General features: G+C 40.7%; 1 protein-coding gene across 2 annotated transcripts in view; it reads left to right on the forward strand.

Moving 5' to 3' along the window:
- ATP2A2 (ATPase sarcoplasmic/endoplasmic reticulum Ca2+ transporting 2) overlaps positions 1-21,446 on the forward strand; it is a 51,224-nt gene extending 29,778 nt beyond the window's left edge. The window contains exons 11-21 of one of the 2 annotated variants that reach the window (XM_069960913.1): positions 389-520; positions 1,272-1,394; positions 2,234-2,452; positions 3,378-3,713; positions 4,495-4,715; positions 4,892-5,094; positions 5,216-5,301; positions 5,661-5,794; positions 6,239-6,356; positions 6,472-6,592; positions 21,173-21,446. In XM_069960913.1, the coding sequence (XP_069817014.1) occupies positions 389-520; positions 1,272-1,394; positions 2,234-2,452; positions 3,378-3,713; positions 4,495-4,715; positions 4,892-5,094; positions 5,216-5,301; positions 5,661-5,794; positions 6,239-6,356; positions 6,472-6,592; positions 21,173-21,186 (1,707 nt within the window). In that variant the 3' untranslated portion in view covers positions 21,187-21,446. Of the gene's footprint in view, positions 1-388; positions 521-1,271; positions 1,395-2,233; positions 2,453-3,377; positions 3,714-4,494; positions 4,716-4,891; positions 5,095-5,215; positions 5,302-5,660; positions 5,795-6,238; positions 6,357-6,471; positions 8,235-21,172 lie in introns of those variants that run through there. The other variant, XM_069960912.1, reaches the window with a different exon arrangement.
- Positions 21,447-22,138: the final 692 nt, after the last annotated feature.

The following is a 22,138-nucleotide window of genomic DNA, read 5'->3' on the forward strand; positions in this document are numbered from 1 at the left end:
AGTACCCCTTTAAGCCACAGCGCTGTGCTGGTGCATGTCTGCTTATTACTGCTCTGCTCTGAGAGTGGCGCAGGCGGTGTGTGGATTCACAGAAAGCTCTGGTTTGTTACGGTAAAGACATCACATCCTCAGCCAGTGTTACTTCCTCTAGCCAACTAATGCTTTCCTTTTTGGCACCCTGACGGGTTTCTGCATCATGGAGTGAAATAGTTGGGACGTCATTTTTACTTGCTGCCTTCCTAAATTTCTGTGACACTTTGCATGATGGATTCTCCCCCTTCATAAACCACTTAAAGGATTTGACTCCTTACAGGGTAGGCAATGCCCAGGTGGATTTTTTTTTTTTTTTTACTCTGTAAATTACGCAATTTATTTTCTTTCTATACAGGCTAAAGGAGTTTATGAGAAAGTTGGAGAAGCTACAGAGACCGCTCTCACCTGTTTGGTTGAAAAAATGAATGTGTTTGACACCGACCTTAAGGGATTGTCCAGAATTGAACGTGCTAATGCTTGTAACTCGGTAGGTTGTTATTATTATTAGATGGCGATGACTGACCGATGCGCCACCTCTAAGCTTCTGTAGGAAAAGGCTGAGCGATGTAAATTTCCACATGTCAAAAGTTATAGTATAAACTCTGTGAAGGAGGTCAACCATTCTGGGCAAATCTTTAATTAATGAATTAGTGTGTATGTATATATGTATATATAATATATATATAATAAAAAAAATATATATATATATGTAAATAATAAAAAATATATATATGTAAATAATAAAAAATATATATATATATATATATATAAAATATATATATAATATATATATATATATATATATATATATAAATTAGAGAGAGAAGGAGGATCTATCTATATATAATTTATTTTTATGTAATTTTTTAAAATATATATATTTAAAAAAAATTACATAAAGTGGGTGTGCATATATGTGTGTGTGTGTGTGTGTGTGTGTATATATATATATATATATATATATATATATATAAAAAATTAATAATAATCTATTTATTATTATTATTATTATTATTATTATTATTATTATTATTATTATTATTATTATTATTATTATTATTATTATTATTATTATTATTATTCCTCGATAAACCCGTAGCCTCTGATGGATGGTAGTGAGGATACATGATAAATGTTTACTGCTTTGGAGTAAAAGAACCAGTCTGGTGAAGTATGGTATGTAGTTTGAATATTATTTTGGGGCAGTGAACTTACTGTATTTCTTAACCGTTTTGCAGGTTATCAAACAACTGATGAAGAAGGAATTCACATTGGAGTTCTCGAGAGATAGAAAGTCCATGTCTGTCTACTGTACACCAAATAAACCAAGTCGCACCAACATGAACAAAATGTTTGTGAAGGTAAGTGCTAACTCATCGATTACTAGTTGTACAGAGCTGGATCTCCACAAGGAAACCATTACAGAAATGCAAACAGTCTCCATATTACATAGGTGTGACAGTGATAGTAGTGATATTGAGGTCTGCAAGAAATGGTTGTAACTGGAGATATGCTACTTTGTGGTTTGTGTCACTTGCGGTATAGTTTTATTATCAATCTCTAGTAGGAATGAAGGTTGAAATTATAATATCTTTACAGCAACACTAACATACTATGCATTTGCCATGCAATCCTATAGTTTCCCTTTAACAATTGGCATCTAACCTGCTGATATATCCTTACAGCACACAGGGCACTGAGGATGAAGGGATGTCTCTTACCTTCATCCTCTTTTCTGTTTCTGTGATATTAGTGGTTTAAATCATATGCTAATACGTAGACGGGGTGGAATGGTTCACTGGTGGTGGTAGTCTTGCATCCAGTGCACCAAAATGATGCATTAGCAAATGGATTTACCTGCTGATATCACTAATAGAACAGGGGATGAAGGTAGGTAATTTGCCTTAATCCTTAGTGCTCTATGGACTATATAAGGGATGAGAAACCTTCGGCCCTCCAGTTGTTGGTAAACTACAATTCCCATCATGCCTAGACAGCCAAAGCTTAAAGCTTCGCCTGTCCAGGCATGATGGGAGTAGTAGTTTTGCAACGGCTGGAGGGTCAAAGCTTCCCCATCCCTTGGGCTATAGGTAGATATGAGCAGGTTAGATGCTAGAGGTAGTTTCCCTTTAATTTTGATGTTCCTGTAGAGCTCTATTATCCTTCTAAACCCATTACCCATTATTGTCTTTCTTTTTAGGGCGCTCCTGAGGGCTTAATCGATCGTTGCACCCACATCCGTGTAGGTAGCGGAAAAGTAGCTTTGACTCCCGGAATTAAACAGAAGATAATGAGTGTGATCAGGGAGTGGGGCTCAGGCAGAGATACACTGCGCTGCTTGGCCCTGGCTACACATGATAGCCCTCCACGGAAAGAGGACATGAATCTGGAAGAATCAACCAACTTTGTGAACTATGAGGTGAGCGCTTAAGTATAAGGTGTACTTAAGAAAGTAAAATGAGTTTGGTTTTTTTCAATACATAATAATCTTTTAATAAACCTATTACTTTGTAATATAACTTCATTTAAATGTACACCTTTTTTTGTTTATATATCGACCTTCATTGAGCGAGTTATAGGGTGGCGCGGGCCCCTCTTCTGCTACTAGTGTTGGTTTCTAAGCCCTGCTCTTCCCGGTCCCCTGCCGCACAGGGATCCTGGCCTGTGTGTGTGTGTGTGTAGTTTTGTAATACAGTAAAACCTTGGATTACAAGTAAATTGCTCTGAGAGCGTTTTTGCAAGCTAATAGTTTTAAAAAAATTGCAATATTTAGTAATAGGAGCCCCCTGTGTCCCCATCCTGATACTGTACTGGGTAGAAAGCCTCTCATTTTAACCCACTGCTACCTGATCAACTCTGCCGGTGATCGGACGCCTTCTGACTCTCCGTCCGTGTCACCGCTGCTTCCCTCTGACCCCTGAATTAACCCCTACAGCGATAGCTGCTCCAGCCGGCTTTAGTACCAGCACCAGCAGGTTTGCAGCCACCTGGGGAGCTGTTTGTGGAGGGAGAGGTAATTGATTAACCCCTTCTTTACTCATATAGTCATCTTTATGCAGAACATCTTACCCGCCTTACTTTTGGGTTGTGGAATGTCTGTTTGCTTTGATATACAGGTTATTCGGATTACAAACAGGTTCCCAGCACAAATTATACTCCTAATACAAGGTTTCACTGTACTTGTTCTTTGCCAAATTAAAACCTAGTTTTACCAGCCCATTTACGTGGTTTAGTTGAACCCTACAGGAGAGCAGATGTGTCCTTTCCAGTTACTGTTTTTTTATGGAAGTGAAAAAGCCTTTTTAACTAAATTCCCTTTTTTCCCCCCTCTCCTTCCTCTTTAGACCAATCTGACATTTGTCGGCTGTGTGGGAATGTTGGACCCTCCAAGAACTGAAGTGGCAGCGTCAGTAAAAATGTGTAGGCAGGCTGGTATTCGTGTGATCATGATCACTGGCGACAACAAAGGAACAGCGGTAGCGATCTGCCGCCGTATTGGTATCTTCCGTGAAGATGAGGATGTGACTGATAAGGCTTTTACTGGCCGGGAGTTTGATGAGCTGTCCCCAGCTGTTCAGAGGGACGCCTGTATGCACGCACGATGCTTCGCCCGCGTAGAGCCTTCACATAAATCTAAAATAGTTGAATTTCTACAGTCTTTTGATGAAATCACAGCTATGGTAAGTTAGCTGGAGTTTTTTTTGTTTTTCCTGAGCTTACATCGTAGGCAAAAAAAAATCTTGTTGAATGATATTTATGGTCTTTATGCTAGATTTCTACATGCATGGATTGAAGCAGTTTTAGTCATAGCTGGCATCCCTTAAAAGAGAGAACCCCCAATAACTACCCCTATTTTTATAGACTTGAATATGGAACTTCAGCCTTAAAAGAGGTACTCTGATGGAAAGCAATTTCTTTGAACTAAACTGGTAATTTTTAATTTACTACTTTCTTAAAAGCTGCTGTATGTCCTGCAGGAAGTGTTGTATTCTGTCCAGTCTGACACAGTGCTCTCTGCTGCCACCTCTGTCCATGTCAGGAACTGTCCAGAGCAGCAGCAAATCCCTATAGAAAACCTCTCCTTCTCTGGACAGTTCCTGACATGGACAGAGGTGGCAGCAGAGAGCACTGTGTCAGACTGGAAAGAATACACCACTTCCTGCAGGACATACAACAGCTGATAAGTACTGGAAGACTGGAAATTTTTAAACTGAAGTAAATTACAAATCTTTATAACTTTACGGCACCAGTTCATCGCCGGAACACTCCTTTTCTGGCTAAGTCTGCTCCAAGACCTTTTTTATATGCCTAGAACGCCCCTTTTAGGTTTCTCTGCAGCAGGTACTTGTGTTCTGTACACCACTGTAAGTGATCTGCACCCACCACATTATATAATGTTAGATTTTAAGTCATGCTTTCTGTCATGCTGGAATTTGACCGGCTTTATTTCTCTCCTATCAGACTGGTGACGGTGTAAATGACGCCCCGGCTCTTAAAAAAGCGGAAATTGGAATAGCTATGGGATCGGGCACTGCAGTCGCTAAAACTGCCTCTGAAATGGTCCTGGCCGATGACAACTTCTCCACCATCGTAGCTGCTGTCGAGGAAGGACGTGCAATATACAACAATATGAAGCAATTCATCCGATACCTCATCTCTTCTAATGTTGGAGAAGTGGTTTGGTATGTATTGGGGGATTTATTTTGGTGGTTTCGAATATAACAAAGTGAAAAGTTCACCGGGTCTACCCTGTGCTTGTGAGCAGGTTTTTAACAAAATGTTATACGTAATATTTATTATTATTATTATTATATATTTTTGTATTTTATTTTATTTATTTTTTTATTTTTTTTTTTAGTATTTTCCTGACTGCTGCACTTGGATTTCCAGAAGCATTAATCCCAGTTCAACTACTGTGGGTAAATTTGGTGACAGACGGCCTCCCTGCCACCGCGTTGGGCTTCAATCCACCCGATCTGGATATCATGAACAAGCCACCACGTAATCCCAAGGAGCCACTGATCAGTGGCTGGCTATTCTTCCGCTATCTTGCTATTGGATGTGAGTTACCCACCATTCATTTTGCAGTATAACTGCTTTGACTAGAAGGGGGCTACTGAACAGGCCCATAAGATTGGTCTTACTTGGATCATATCAATTGCTTTATTACTCTTGACTGTAGGTTATGTCGGTGCCGCAACGGTGGGAGCCGCAGCCTGGTGGTTTGTTGCAGCTGAAGATGGACCAAGAGTTACTTTCTACCAACTGGTATTTATCCCGACATTTTATTTATTGGTGTAAAAGGAAAACTGCTCATTGTCAGATCAAAATAGACGCTGTTACATACAATGTTGGTTAGGCTGTGTTCATACATGGCATTTATTTTGCCTTAATGATGCAAATTTTCCATAAATTGTGGTTAAATAGTGCGATGTCAAAATCCTGGCCAAAATGGAGCAGTTTTATAGTGATTGTGCAATTTGCCGCTAAATAGCGTCAAAATTGTGGCAAAAACGCGTCATTAACACAAAATAAACATCACGTGTGAACAAAGCCGTATGGTTATTGCACAGTATGTAGTTGGTAATCCTTGTGTAAACTGATTTATTTTATTTTTTTTATTGTAGAGCCACTTTCTTCAGTGCAAAGAAGACAACCCAGATTTTGAAAATGTTTCATGTGAAATCTTTGAATCTCCATACCCCATGACTATGGCATTGTCTGTCCTAGTTACTATTGAAATGTGTAATGCCTTGAACAGGTAACTTTTGTTGCTGTTTACTGTTGTGTTTGTTTTTATAATTAGAGGTGGTCTTTTTTTTAGTGTTTTTGTTTTTGTTTCTCTCATAGCATTTGGACACTACATTTCTATCAAATGGGTTACGTTGTAAAAAAAAAAAAAAATGGACTGTATCTGGAAGATATTTAATCTAGCTGCAGCTATTGCCTGTTCTCTTGTAAACATACTATACATCCAGAGCTGTATTAAGGGCCTATTCCACAGAACAATTATCGGCCATATTCGGCCGTTACAGACGATAATTGTCCCGTGGAATTGACCGCAACGATCGACTGATCGTTGCGTCATTTGTCTTTCAAACTGTTAACATCAGAATATCTAATATGTATTTTTTTCCCCTAAGTATGGAGGGTGCAGAGAAACTGTTACAGTTGTTGGTCTCTAACTTTTATTCTTTTCTCGTAGCTTGTCTGAAAACCAATCCCTCCTGAGGATGCCTCCATGGGAGAACGTCTGGCTTCTGGGCTCCATTTGTTTATCCATGTCACTTCATTTTCTAATTCTTTATGTAGAACCCTTACCGGTATGTTCACATCACACAGCCAGTCATGAACCAGGTAGTGATACAGTGTAAGCTCGCCTCCTTGCTAACTTTTTTTTTTTTTTTTTTGTTTGTGGTTTTCTTTTTGTCTTTACAGCTCATCTTCCAGATTACTCCGTTGAACTTGATTCAGTGGTTGATGGTGCTGAAAATCTCATTACCTGTTATACTTCTGGATGAGGCACTTAAATATGTTGCCCGTAACTACTTGGAACCTGGTAAAGAGTGTGAAAAGCCTGCCGCCAAACCGTGCACTTTTTCCGCATGCACTGAGGGGATTTCTTGGCCGTTTGTGTTCATTACCTTGCCTTTGGTTACCTGGCTTTACAGCACCGACACTAACATTACTGAAATGTTTTGGTCTTGACTGACGTTTTTACAGAATGGAAATGTTTAACTTAACCAGTTCATTAAATTTTTTTTATTTTATTGTTTAAAGCAACTGTCTATTTCTGCTGAATTTTCACATAAACATAGTGCTGGTGAAGGCAAGTTTGTTTCTCACACTAGGTCTTATTTTCTTTTGCTCCCATCTGCCCACCCAAACCTCTTGACTACAATGTGGACAAGAGTGTTTTTTTTTTTTTTTTTTTTTTCGTCCCCTTCCCCCCTTGTAGTGTTCATTGACATGTACAGAGGACTAACACTATTTTATGCAAATTTTTTGTAGATGGGAAAAAGCATGTACAGTGTTCTGTTTCATAATATCCATTCTCATTTAAGGAAACAAAAACTTAAAAAAAAAAACAAAGGAAGCAAAAAGGAACTCTAATTTGATCTAATGGACATTATCTGCAGAAAATTGGTAGCAGATATAGGGAACGTGTGATAATAATAATTGACTAAACTTGCAAAGCATGATGTGTGTTTCTGCATGGTCATTTGGATTTGGTTTGATATCATTATACTGTCTGTCTTAATGGGCTTTTATTATTATAAGTTTAGCCATAAGCCAGTTTTTTTTCTGCACTAAGCAGATAACTGCTACCTCAGTCAGTATTTTGTTTTCCAGTCTCTCATTTCATAGATTTCCTTTCTGTTTACACCCGTCTCTCATTCTCTGTAAGAGGTATGCCTATTCTCGCTTATGCAGATTCCCCAAAAAGTTCCAATCACGATTTTTTTTTCCATATATTTTTAAGGTTATTTATTTAAATGTCTAATGTATTTTATTGTAGCCAACCAATTTTTTTTCTCCTCCCCCCTTACCCCCCCCCCCAGTGTTGCCCATTCCATGGGCTATGCTTCACAGCCTAGTTAAAAGAAAAAAATAAAACCTTTTAATGGACAGAGAAACATGTCTTGTCTTACGAATGCTTTATCACCATAAGTTCCTTATCTTTTTTTTTTTAATTCTTTCTATATGGACCATTCTGTTATGTATGCAAGTGATCAAAAAAATTGCACTGCAAAGATAAAGCTGGATTATATATATATATATATATCACAGTTGTTGGCAAGCAACCATCCATCTGTTATCATTGCAAGTTATTCTTCTAACCTGTATTAACCAGAGTTGGGGAAATAACTTTGTATTTAACTTTTTGTTTTATTTTGTAAAACCTGTAAATAGCACATGACCAAATGAACATATTGTATAGATCTATTTTTATTTTATGGTGACACTAATGACCATCATCTAACTGTTAGAGCATGTTTTCAGGTTGACTTCCCTCAGCCACCAAAGTTTTAGGTCATTAACCGTCCTAATTGTGGTGTTTTTCTCCAAATGCCTTCCAACACTCATCGACTAAAGTGAGTATTCGTTGCCTTTGAAACACTCCGTCGTAGCCGGTTCATGTAATGATGGAAGAAATTACAGTCTGTATTGTTGCTAAAGAATAAAAGTGGTTAAGTTTCCCAAGACTTTGCACTGAGTCTGTCCTATACACTTACATATCACATGCAGGAAATATTCCACCGATGTTCCATAGCTTCATTTGCCCCATAGATCTCCGCTCCGCTAAATGTGTATGACATGGCCTGACTTTCATTTCCAGATCTCCAGGCATATGAGTTGAGCTGAAATGATACCTCCCATTATAACACTCATTTATTTTGGGGTTGTGTCATTTATCAGGGAATATTGAGATAGTGAACCCATAGTAGGATCTTCCAAAGTAGCTGTAGAAAGTTTGATAATTGTCCATCACTTCGGGTCAAAGAAATCTAACAAGTAAGGTGACCACTTTATGAAGTGTCACTTCAGGCATAGACCAGACTTTTATAATGCTTCTTGTCCCTTTTTAAAGGGGTATTTGCAGAAAAGGGAAAAAACAAACTTATACTTACCCACCTTGGTGCACTGCAGCTCCTGTTTGGCTCCTTCCACTCCCCAGGTCTCCTGTCTTCTCCTCCTTACTTTTGATACAACTGTTTGGTGCAGGACCCTGCCTGCTCAGCCAATCACTGACTGCGGTTGTGTCCTCTCAGTGATTGGCTTAGTGGACAGGTCCTGGTCTGAGCTCTTCTGTCGGATGCAGGAGATTGGGGGACCAGAAAAAAACAAATGCTGGAGGCAGGGTACTGATGTAGGAGGCGTATGTAGGCATGTATATGTACTTGTGTGTGTGTGTACATATACATAATTATATATATATATATATATATATATATATATATATATATATATATATATATATATATATATATATATATACACACTCTCATACAAACACACATATAATATACACACACTCACATATATATATATCTCACTTGACACCACAGTCACTTATGCTGCAGCATAGTATAAGACAGCGGACCTCTGGAAAAGTGCTGTTCAGGTAAGTGGATTTGGACATGTAGAGCGCTATATACAAGGGTTATTTTTGTCTTTAAATACACAGATTGGACTTCAGGAAGATAAAATGCAGGTGTATAGGATGGCTTACCTTGTTTAGTGTGCTCCTTAAAGGGAATGTGTCACTTTAATTTTCTTTAACTGTTTAGAACCAGGTACTAAAACTTGTTCTTTTATATTTATCTGTTTCTATTATCCGACTGATTCCCCCCTTTTTTTTACATTGTTATGGGGGGCGGCCATCTTGCCTGGGCTGCTGTTTACAGCATTAAATGACATGCTTTACAGCAAGACTCGGTGACATAGACTACAATAGACAGACTCTGTCCCCTTGAGATGAATGTGAGACATTACTGAGCGTGCTCTGTGACCTGTCAAGAGGTCATTCCACAGGGAGCTGCTATTATCTACTCTATCTGCTGGTGTCACATGATGCTGCAATGCTGTACAGATCACTTTACTGCAGTCTCTTTGTATTACCACAGGCACAACAGGAAGTCTCAGCTTAGTTTTAGTCCCAGTGGTGAGAATTAAAAATGGAACATATCAGAATTATTTTATTATATAGATTAGAAAATTAGAAAAGATGCCACCAAAAATTGTTTAAAAAATGTGTAGCATAAAAACATTATTTATACAAGAAGTTATTTTCTGATGGCACATTCCCTTTACCTGCAGCAAAAAGGATCAGTACTGCTTGTTGACGCTTTTTTGCTTTTGTGGGGATTCCCTTCAGTGTAAGCACACGAGTGGTGACTACAGAACACATCTAGTCTGTGTGCCATGGGCTGGTCAGTATTCACTTTTTTCTCTGGGGATTTGCTGCTGCTCTGGACAGTTCCTGACATAGGTGGCAGCAGAGAGCACTGTGTAAACTCTACTTCCTGCAGGGCATACAGCAGCTGATAAGTACCGGAAGACTGGAGCTTTTTAAATAGAAGTAAATACAAATCTAAACTTTCTGAAACCAGTGGATTTGTAGGAAAATTATTTCCGCCTGAGTACCCCTGTAATGTGACCATAAAACGTGAAATGTATAGACATTGTTGCAAACAGGGCAGTCTTTATCAATATTCACAACTTTTTAATATGTATATTTTAATATACATAATATGGCCTGTCACTTAGTACCTTAAATATCATGATCGCTATGGATCACAGCGTTTAAGGGGTTAATGCGGGATTGCAGCTGCCTGTTATGCTGGGCTCCTGGAACACTGATGTGTGCCGGATCGCTCTCACTGCAGCGGTCCCGCACACATCAAACCCCTCAGTCAGTAAAGCATATATACATTCCTACTGCACGGGATATTTGCACTAGGAATGTATATATACGTATTGCTGACGTGAAGGGTTTTGTTTTTTATTATTATTTCAATATTTTCTTACATTGCCTGGCACCAGTAAGGGGTTACATGTGTATCGGCCTGTGCATGGCTCTAAGCACTGCAGTTCTCAATCTCCTGCTATGTTCTGATGCTCACAGAGGCTGACGGACACCAGGATCACGTCAGACGGCCTCTTCTCCTTGTTTACTGTACATGAGAATATGGGAAGCTGCTCTGTTTAGTCCTGTGCGGCCGTGTTAGAACATAGCAGGAGACCTGGAACCTTGCAGTTCCCTACACAAGCATTGGTGGCAGCAGAGAGGGCCATGATGCCCCTTACTGCTCCCAGACACCGGAAGAACATATAGAAATAATAATAAAAAAAAAACACTACAAGGTATTATAACTTTATTAAAACAATGTGTTAGCAAAAAAAAAAAAGATTACTCATTTAAGCAAAGAAGGATAATAAAATCTATGGTTAGTTATACTTTGCCCAATTCCAACTCTGCTTGTCGTCCTGGCAAATTTGAGTGTCTGCTCTAAGAGAAGGAACCAAATCTGTAGTGGTCCCATGTTATGGGGTGATAGAGGAGCCTGCGTGTTAGCTACATGGAGTAAGGTGGCATTCACACGTTCCGTAAAGTTGTCCGTGCGCACAGATTTCTAGCCCATTGCTTTGTATTGGACTATTTACATGTTCAGTGTTTTCACCAATCCGTTCTGTTTAAAAATTTGACATGTCATAACTCTGAATGGAAGCACGGCACCGATTTCCCATAGAAATCAATGAGATCCGTGCTTTTCACACATGTGACGTCAGTGTTCGTCTGTGAAAAACACAGATGTGACGTATTCAGTGGAATTTAAAAAGCTTTAAACGGATCTGTGGAAAACATGGACAGCTTTGCACGGATCACGGAGGTAGCTAGCGGACTTCATTCACGGACCAGGAAAACCATTGAACATGTGAATGCAGCCTAATGGCAGAGATCCTGGGACGTGTAAGGAGTGAATATAAAAGAACATAGGACTAGGAGATCTACTCCCTGGCGTTCTGTATGACCTCATATAGCCGGTGCTCTTCTCCAGCTGCAGATTTAGGCTGGGTTCACACTACGCTTTTGCAATCCTTTTTTTTTTCCCTCTGTTTTTTGCAAGAAAACGGATGCAATTGTGTGTATTCGTTTTGATCCGTTTTTTTTCCATTGACTTCCATTATAAAAAAAAAAAAAATATGGATCTAAACGGATCCTTTTTTTTTTTTTTTTTTTTAACGGACACAAAAATGAGGTCGACCACGTTTGTGTACGCTAAAAAAGATCAGATTTTAAAAAAAATTTTTTATAATGAAAGTCAATAGTAAAACAGATGCCCACAGTTGCATCCGTTTTTCTCATCAGTTTTTCATCAATTTTTTGCCAAAACGTAGTGTGAACGCAGCCTTAGATTTGCTGGAATAGTTGTAACTATACTAATAACCGTTTTTTCCTGCCGTCAGCTGTGAGGACACATCAGATTTTTGGTGATCTTTATTCTTAGCTCCAGCGTTATTGCTTTTTAATGATTAGCTTAGACTTGGCCGCAAATCCAGCTTCTTTAGCTGTTTGACTCGATGGATTTTTGCTAGAAAGCGTTTCCAGCCGACTATGTCCATAAATGGAGACCTAAAAGCGGCATTCCTGGTGACCACGCTGGGTTTAACGCTAGACGGAGACATCAAAGCTGCCAGGAAAGGCTTGTATTACTCTTTTTTCCATTGCATTTCATCAATCTTTCATCGTATATTACCTAATTATCCTCCTTTTTTTTTTTTTTTTTTTTTTTTTACGCAGGAGAATTAGAACTCCTAATACCTTGTCCAATTTTGGGGATTTTAGCATAGGATAGTTTCCAGGATTTGTTTTTAACCGTTCGTCCTCCCTTAAGAGGATGTATCTTATACTTGTAAGATCCTTTGTGTCATGTTTCTACTTTTTGTTTTTTTTTCTGGGTCATATAAAAATTTCAGGATTACAGAAATGAAACCTCAATGTTTCTGTGATGGGAACGGCAACTACTGCAAAACATCTGGCCCCGCTGAAATGTTAGTGTTGAGCGGAGAGGCCGTACCCGTTCTTCATGTGACCAAATGTCACTGGGGACGAGGATCCAAAAATGTCATTCCTAAACAGTGTAAACATAGAGCAGACTGTTTACAGGGGTTACATGGGGTCTGGTGTGCTGCTGTTTTTGTAAGAAAGTTGTACTTTAAAAAGGGAATGTATAGCCTAGATCAGGGATGGGGAACGTTCGGCCCTGTTGCAAAACTACAAATCCCATCATGCCTGGACAGCCAAAGCTTTAGCTTTGGCTGTCCAGGCATGATGGGAATTGTAGTTTTAAAACTGCATGAGTTTGATGTGTCTGGCCTAGATTTTCTGTTACTGATTTAGAGTCAGATACCAAAACTTCCAGTTCTTTTACTACAATCTGTTTCTATTTTGTGACTTTTTTATTTATTTTTTTTTATTTAAATTTTTGTACATTGTTGTGGGGGCTGCCATCTTGCCTGGTTTTTTTTTGTTTGTTTTTTTTACACCATTTAGTGACATACTTTACAGTAAGACTCATGGACATAGACTACAATAGACAGGAACTGTCCTATCCCTTTAAGATGAATGTGAAACATTAGTGAGCATGCTCTGTCACCTTTTGTAGAGGTCATTCCACAGGGAGCTGCTATTGTCTTGTATTTATTCTAGCTATTGGTGTCACATGTAATGCTGTACAGATCACATTACAGCAGCCTCCTCTTGTCACCACAGACACAACAGGAAGTCTCCGCTTAGTTTTAGCCCCAGTGGTGAGAATGGAAACTGCAAGATCTCAGGATTATTTTTTAAAATAAACTAAAAAATTTGGAACTTGGGAAAAACGTTACGAAAAATAGCATAAAAGCATTAATAAAGTAGTCATTTATGATGACACATTCCCTTTAAGAATATGCCAGGGGATAATTTGTGAAGACTGATGTCTCTCATGTAAGTCTTTGGTAAAATCCTACAGCTGTTGTATTATTTTTCACATATAAGCCATGCTGCTTTTAACCACTCCCTTTTTTTGGTAAGCCCCACCCATCGTCACCCAAAAGTATATAAAACCCATAGAGAATGTGGTGCAAGAGATGCCCGGCCTCAAGGATGTGGCCTGTGATGCCGTTCTGTGTGACCCTAACCTAATTTGACTGCACAAATGCTAAAAGGGGTACTCCGGTGAAAAACGTGTTCTTTCAAAACAACTGGTGTTAGAAAGTTATACAGATTTGTAATTTACTTCTATATAAAAATCTCCAGTCTTCAAGTACTTATCAGCTGCTGTATGTCCTACAGCAGTGCTTCTCAATTCCAGTCCTCAGGCTTCACCAACAGGTCATGTTTTGAGGATTTCCCATACAAAGGACACCTGTGATAATACCTGATTCCCTGAGTACAATTATATCACCTGTGCAATACTAAGGAAATCTTCAAAACGTGACCTGTTGGTGAGGCCTGGAATTGTGAAGCCCTGTCCTACAGGAAGTGGTGTATTCTCTCCAGTCTCACACAATGCTCTCTGCTGCCACCTCTGTCCATGTCAGGAACTGTCCTGCAGCAGCAAATCCCCATAGAAAACCTCCTGCTTTTGACAGTTCCTGACATGGACAGAGGTGGCAGCAGAGAGCACTGTGTGAGACTGGAGAGAATACACCACTTCCTGCAGGATATACAGCAGCTGATAAGTACTGGAAGACTGGAGATTTTTAAATAGGAGTAAATTTTTAAATCTAACTTTATAAAACCAGTTGATTTGAAAGCAAAAGATCTTTGCAGTACACCTTAGGGATGGGGGAAAATCTGCACACAATGCTCATGGGGTGAATTTTAAGTTTGGCTTCAGAATTATCTAAACGTTCACTTTTTTTAATTTTTTGTTTTTATTTAGCATGATTGAGCCAGATTTTTCACAAATTATATGTTGTGTTCTTATAGTTGGCAAAACACATTAAAAGGATGCTCCAGAGACTGAAAAGTTTTTTGTTTTTTTTTTGCTAGTACATTGCTCCTATGAAGTTATACTATCAGGTTATGTTCCTCCTTTAATTCATTTTCTATAGAAACTGCTGGAAAAAAAAAAACAAGTGCTAAACTTTGCTGTCTCCGGCATTTCCATAGAGAACAAAAGGAGCCGTGGGTTGCACGTAGACCTGCTGCTCCATTTATAACAAAGGAGAGATCTAGAGATCCCCAGGGAACATGGAGGTCGAACCCCCCACAATCTCATACTTGTCCTTTATCCTGTGGATAGGGGGCAAGTACGGTTAAATCAGAAAACCCCTTTAATCTTCAATGGAGAGGTCTGACTGTATGGCGCACCTTTTAGTATTCTCCCCTATATTGACACGCATGGGGTATAGTTTTGCTAGGTCATAGATGTCTTACTGGATACTGGAGCTACCCTAGTTAGTTTTTTACACTTTTAGATTCCTTGTAGATTTTTATATTTTAATTATAATTTACTTTTCTCCTGTTTGCACCAATGTCTAGTGGCTTCATGTTTTGGGAAAATGTTTACTTTTATATGGGAATATGATGTGAAATATGACGCTGTATACCTCTGGCGTCTCAAAGAGCTTGATATACACGCCTCTAGCATCTACCAAGAATTTCATTGTATAACAGGGTAGAATTGTTTGTAATTATATTAGTAAGACTATGAGGCTCTACAGGAAATCCTCATCATGACTCCATTACAAATAAATGGGCTTGAGTTGTGACTAGGGACGAGCAAATTTACGGTACTAGCGAAGCGCTTTACTAAGCTCGGCTGTCTGCTTGTCATCCAGCTGTGCCGCTCTGTCCCGGTTGCCTGGAAGAGCTGGATACAGTCCTGGGAGAAGCTTCGCTGCCACTGTAAAATTTCTGATCCCTAGTTATGACTCAAACAGAAAAATCCATCTAATCCGCCTGGTGAACTTTAGAAATTAGTAAAGTATTCCATAAATGTGCAGTTTTGCCCTACAAATTAATTTTTTCCCTGGCTTTTAAATGCCCTTTATTTTACCAGATCAGTCAAAAGTTTTCCCAGAAAAAAAAAAAAAAAGAAACTTTCTACAGCTCTGTCAATGGAAACTTATAAACGTGAGATTTAGAACATTATGAATAGGAAACATACTCCAAAAACTGGAATTTGTGAGTTAGGAATGTGTTGTGAGCTGGCATCGTAGTGATCTTTGGGTCATTACACTCACAGCCAGGCCTGGGGGCCTTTAAAGGGAACCTGTCTCCGGGGACGCAGGCACAGACCCCCGTGCAGCCCCCAGATACTTACCCTATCCGACGAGTCCTGTTCCTGGAGCCGGTCCCGGGACGAAGATATCAGTGCCTGAAGCCGGGCGTTAGACCCATCCCGGCGGCACACACGCATGATTTTGGGCGCTGATATCTTTGTCCTGGGACTGGCTCCAGGGACGGGACTCGTCGGAAAGGGTAAGTATCTGGGGGTCGGGCAGGCTCTTTGCCCACGTCGCCAGTGACGGGTTCCCTTTAAAGGCCCCAAGGCCTGGCTGCGAGTCCTGGGTCCCTATCACACATCTGTTTTATTCTGTCTGCATTTGTGGACGCATTAATTTCATATGGCCACATACACACTCATCCTTGCTGCAACAATACTGGCAAGCCGTAATACAGCCCACATGCCCTATTGTTAATGAAAGGGTCTGTGCAGCTGCTGGTCTGTAGGGCTGTCCGGACGGCGCTATGGGTGTTGGAGTGTGGCCCCAAGGCCCTATTACACTAAGCAATAGTGTAATAGAAGACTACGATCAGCCGACATACACAATGTTAGCTGATCTGATGTCTTTCAACAGGCTGATACACAAACGATCAGCCTGTTAATGATCCTCTGCCGTCACCCCCGTGTAATACGAGCAGCGACAGCAGACCGCTGCTGTCTCCTATGGATTGCCCGGACGATCTGACGATCATCCGGGCGGCCCCCCTGATTCGCTGTCTGTGTGTCTAATAGCACCGGCAGCACGTGGGGGAACAAGGAGCAAGTGAGCACTGACCTAACAGGTCGGCGCTAGCTTGCTTTCCGCATCGCCCCAAGTAATAGGGGCTTCAGTGTGCAGCTCTGTATATCTCATATGTCAGCAGATGGATCATGGATCAGTATAATTTATGATAGATGGGAACAGCCAAGCACAGGGCTAAAGTTAGTGCCATGTTTGAGTATAGCGGTTGGATGAGATTGAGGTCCCCCATTCTAATGATTAGTGGGGGCTTCCTTGGCCCCCTCCTATAGAGTTAGGGTGGCTCCCTGTGTAGTCAGTTGCTTTTGGCTGGTTTTACATGGCAGTGTTTTTGCTCAGTGTTTTTTGCATCAGAATTTGTAAAGGGGGAAAAAAAAGCAATGGAAAAACAAACAAACCATGAAAAAGGTAGGTTTGGCTTCCAAATACCATCCTATGAAGCCATCCTTACAGCCAGACACACATCTGTGAGGTGAAGCAAAATTACTGGGAAAAACATTGAAGAAATTTGTGTTTTTCTGGTTTCAGTGCAGAAACTGGATAGTAAGGAAGAATATTCAGGAAGGAACGGCAGGGATATTGCATTTGGTGTGGATTGTAAATTCAGTGTAACGTTAAAGGGGTACTCTGGCTATCGTTTAGATTATACAGATTTGTAATTTACTTTAAATTAAAAAAAAACTCTAATTTTCCAGTACTTATCAGTTGCTGTACGTCCTGCAGGAAGTGGTCTATTTTTTCCTGTCTGACAGTACTCTCAGTTCATGTCAAGAACTGTTGTGGAGAGGCGAGGGATTTGCTGCTGCTCTGGACAGTTCCTGACATGGACAGAGGTGGCAGCAGAGAGCACTGTGTCAGACAGGAAAGACTCCACAACTTCCTGCAGGACATACAGCAGCTGATAAGTACTGGAATACTTCATATTTCCAAATAGAAGTAAATTACAAATCTATATAACATTTAACACTGAATGTAGTCAAGTTTTAGTTAAACTCTACGTTCTGGTCCTCAGTGTTAGTGCATCTCCCCCTGTAGCTTGCCCTCCTGAGCGTAGGCTTCCCCAGCAGCAGCAGTAGTAGTTTGGCCAGATGACCTAGTATCTTTGCATCTAACGTTTTTCTTTTTTTATTATGCTGAAATTGCCATGTCCACTCTTGAGCACTCAAGGTAGTGTGGCCGCCAATCATTCCCCTACTCTGTAGAATAGAACAATGGATTAGAATGGGGTTACATCTCAATGCCTATGTTGGTCACAAGAATCTATGGACTGACAAGTCATGAAATCAATGTGTGATACATCACTCCTTTTAACCTTTCACCTTTTACTACCTTCCTGGGGTCATTAACACACTTCTTCATCCACACACTAATGGACACGTTTGTTATTTGACACTGTCACTGTGCACATGAATGCTGTTAACCACTGTGATCTAGAATGGTATATGTAGGAGCATCACACAGATGTGTATTTCTGGAACCAAGCTGTGCATATTACCAATGTGTTTGGTATTTACAGCACTTGCCGTAAAGCAATGACACTCTCAGTAAAGTAATAGTTCTCCACTACTACTTATAATCTATATCCAGTATTGTGCTGGTTCCCCTGTGTACCGGAGTACAATGGGGATAGATGTCGAGGTCAGAACTAACAATACTGGGTATAGAATGAATTTATACGTATATGTGTGTTAAAATGAGATCAATACATTCTTATACCACAGCATCCAGTTAGCTATGTATTCCTAGTAGTAGGTGTAGAATAAGAATCTCCCATGCATCTCATTCACACTTGTGAGTTGTGGGTCTCTATTACTACATAAGGCTATTTTCATACTGTATTCTGCAGACCTTAACATTTGTTAAAGGGGTGCTCCACTCAAACATAACTTTTGATATGTTGCTGCCCATGCTGAGACTAACAATTCCTTCCATACTTATCTATTTAGTCTCCTTCCCCCAGTTCTGAGTGTTTTGTGACTTCAGCAGAAAGCAGCAGCTGTGTGTGAGCTTTTCTTTCAGTCTCCCCTCCCTTCTGAGACGGGTGCCGTAAAAAACAAGTCCCTGTCTGGCTGTATCTGCAACTTTGTAGCTTCCTTGTAATGCTGAGAGGGTTAATCTGAGGTCAAGTTGCTAATGAACTCGCTGTGATTTACCCTTCCAGTATTACAAAGCTGCTACAAAGTTTAAATCAGCCGTCTCAGAAGGGAGGAGGTGGAGACAGAGAGAAAAGCTCATACACAGATTTTTGTGTCTTCAGCAGAAAGCAGCAGCTCAGAACTGGGGGAAGGAGACTTAACAGATAATTATGGAAAGAATTGTTAGTCTTACCCTGGGCAGTAAAATATCAAAAGTTATGTTAGAGTGGAATACCCCTTTAAACACGGTTTCCACTGTAAGAAAAAAAAAATCTAATTTTTTTTAGATTATATATATTTATTTTTTTTTATTTTTTTTTTAATTTATTTATTTCTTTTTTTCTTCTAACCGAGGCCAAAATAACATTTTTGATCTCTGTTGGTTAACATATCCATAGATACTGTTAACCATTTTTACACCGAGTTGTGATGTCACGACTTCGGGGGGGTTGTAGGAGGCCTATCCCAGCTGATGGACTGGCTGCTTAGCCAATGAGTGACTGGACCGGCATCCTGCTCCAATCACTGGTTGAGCAGTTAGTCCAGGAGCCAGGTTGTGACCTGTCAGCACTGGAGATCCCGGAAACCGGTGGGGGTTCTGTGTCCGGTCCTGTCACTCACTGCGGGCACGGGGAGAGGTAAGTTCGTACTGGTTATCAAATTTGCCCCTGCTGGCTACTGGATTGTAGAACTAGCCGGACTTCTCCTTTACTACAGGTTCTGTAATTCCAGGGTGACTTCGCTTTATCATTTATAATGGGGTGGGGGCATTATTTAATATCCTATACCTATGGTTTCATAGCATAAGGGGAGTGTCCTGACACCCCCCCCCCCCCCCCCCAGATAAAGATATGGAACTGCCCTATTCTTTACTATTAAAGACACATGCAGCACATACGCCCCTTCCCCGTGCTACTCAAAACCCTATATATAGTGAGGAACCTCTATTCAGCGAGGACGAATGAGGACAATGCAGACAAATACAATGAAAAAGCCTTAAAGAGAAAATAACAGCATCTCCATGTGTCCATGCTGCCAGTTTCCAGACACCGGTCACAGTTGCATCACATACTTACCTTTTGGCAATGCTGTGTGATCCGGCATCTTTGGTGTAAAAAGCATCCTTAATCCGTGCTGGCAGTGTCATGGAGGTGTATCTAAGACAGTTAGCACCCACCCCACTGTATCTTCGGGTAGGCCCCTGCTGTCAATCATCCTGAAGGAGGCGAGCTGGGGCTGTGTGGGGTGGGTGCTCACACTCTCAACCCAGAATAAAGATGCTTTTTACTGAAGATGCCAGATCACACAGCATTGCCAAAGGTAAGTATGTGACGCCCCTCTGATCGGTCTCCTGGCGGCATGAATATACGCATATCCGTGCTGTCAGTTTCCCAGTAAAGAACAGAGTGCTCACATCTGTCTGTCAGTATTTTGCTCCACAATACTATAAGCAAGTGTGAATGTCACATCAACAAGTAGCACAAAACCCAATAGATCCCAGACTTGTATCTGAGTGTATAGAGAGGGCCGACATAGTAAAGACTAGAGATGAGCCAATTCACAGGAATAGCTTCATTATCTCTGCAATCCGCTCATCAGCCGGCTGCCTTATAACCCACTGCTGCTCCTCCCTGGCTGCTGGAAAAGCTGGATCCAGTCCTGGGAAACTGGGAGAAGATTCTCAGGACTGGATCCAGCTTTTCCAAGCAGCCAGGGAGGAGCAGAATAGAGCTGCAGTCAGTTAAGGGGGTTATCCAGGCTACAAAAACATGGCCACTTTTCCCCCTCTCTCGTCTCCAGTTTAGGTGCAGTTTGCAATTAAGCTCCATTTACTTCAATGGAACTGAGTTTGAAACCCCGCCCAATCTGGAGGCAAGAGTAGGGGAAAAGTGGCCATGTTTTTGTAGCGCTGGAAAACCCCTTTAAAGGGGAACTATCAGAAGGTTGGACAAAGCTAACCTGCTGACTTGTCCCTCTTACCTTCATCCTTGGCGCTGTTCCGGGCAGTTAGGGGTTTGCAACATGGGCCGGAAGGACCATTAGGAGCACTGCCCGCTTCTGGCCAGCCCACAAATAGAAAGTAGTGGGCCGGCCAGGAACGGATTGGCGTTATGGGGGCAAGCAGTGCTCCTAACACTTACCAGACCATGAAGGAAACTACAAAATGCATCTGAGGATGAAGGTAAGACACATATCATCCTCCTTGGCGTCTCCTGTGCAATAGGGACATATCGGCAAATTAGTCGTCTAACCTGCTGATAGTTCCCCTTTAAATGGCCGCCGGCTGCTGAGCGGATTGCAGAGATGCCGAAGCGCTTTGCTCTGTTATCATTGTAAATTCCCTCCTCTCTAGTAAAGACCTACGCTAGAGAGGAAAGAAGTGGTAACTCGAATGAACATTGTCTTCTATGTATATTCAGCCGCAATGTATTCTCTTTGCCGACTTCCGCTGACGTCTTCTCTCTTCTTTTCCTTTTCAGAACAACTGGAGTAATCCCCCTTCTTAAAACAATTGTGCAGAGATGTAAGGTTGCTTTGTTGCGTGCATGTGTGTGTTTAGAGGCCGTTCTCAAAAGTAAATGGGGACGGGAAAGGCATGTGCTTCAAATTGTGCTAAACTACAACAATCACCTTCACTATAAAATGTGTCGGAAGATTCCAAGGAGGCATTTGAGGATGATTCAATGCACAGAGAAGATGCTAAAGCAATTCTTATGCTGCTAGGGCAGGGGAGGGAAGCTTGGCTCTCCAGCGGTTGCAAAACTACAACTCCCATCATGCCTGGACAGCCGAAGGCTGTCCAGGCATGATGGGAGTTGTAGTTTTGCAACCGCTGGAGAGCCAAGCTTCCCTACCCCTGTGCTAGAGGCAAAACACTGTAGTGTTCTAGCAACAAATGGAAGAAGATAATCTAAGCAGCCAAGCCAAGTTTCTGTGTTCCGCCATCCGTCCCTGTACAATATCATTGTAGTGCATGCTTCCAGTTGTAAGTAGCCAGGTTCCCTGTCCTGTATCATTTCCTTTCTATACAGCTATGTACAATATGCACTTGTTCTATTTATAAACTCATTCAAAAAAAAAAAAGCTACAAATTGTTGAATGTTTAAAATGTAAATCTCTAGGTCACCATTTCATAAGTTTTAGGGTTGTTTTTTTTTAACTCGTTTTAAGTGTGCAAACGTCCCTTTTTGCACTGTAATAATGTAACTTATTAAATTCAGAAGATGATGATGATGATAACTTTTTTGGTGCAATACGATTTACTGTGATGCTTCTATAACAAGAAAACAATGTCCGTTGCTGCAGACGCATGTTTGGCCTCCTAGACAATTGTAAATAGAGTTGTTGCTGACATTAAGCATCATACAGACATTGTTTCCGATAAATAAAAGTTTGTTCTACTATAGACACCATGGCTGACTGGTCTGGTTTATTCTCTGCGTGGG

Source organism: Dendropsophus ebraccatus, chromosome 3 (assembly GCF_027789765.1).
Source record: "Dendropsophus ebraccatus isolate aDenEbr1 chromosome 3, aDenEbr1.pat, whole genome shotgun sequence".
In the NCBI taxonomy this organism is placed as follows: domain Eukaryota; kingdom Metazoa; phylum Chordata; class Amphibia; order Anura; family Hylidae; genus Dendropsophus; species Dendropsophus ebraccatus.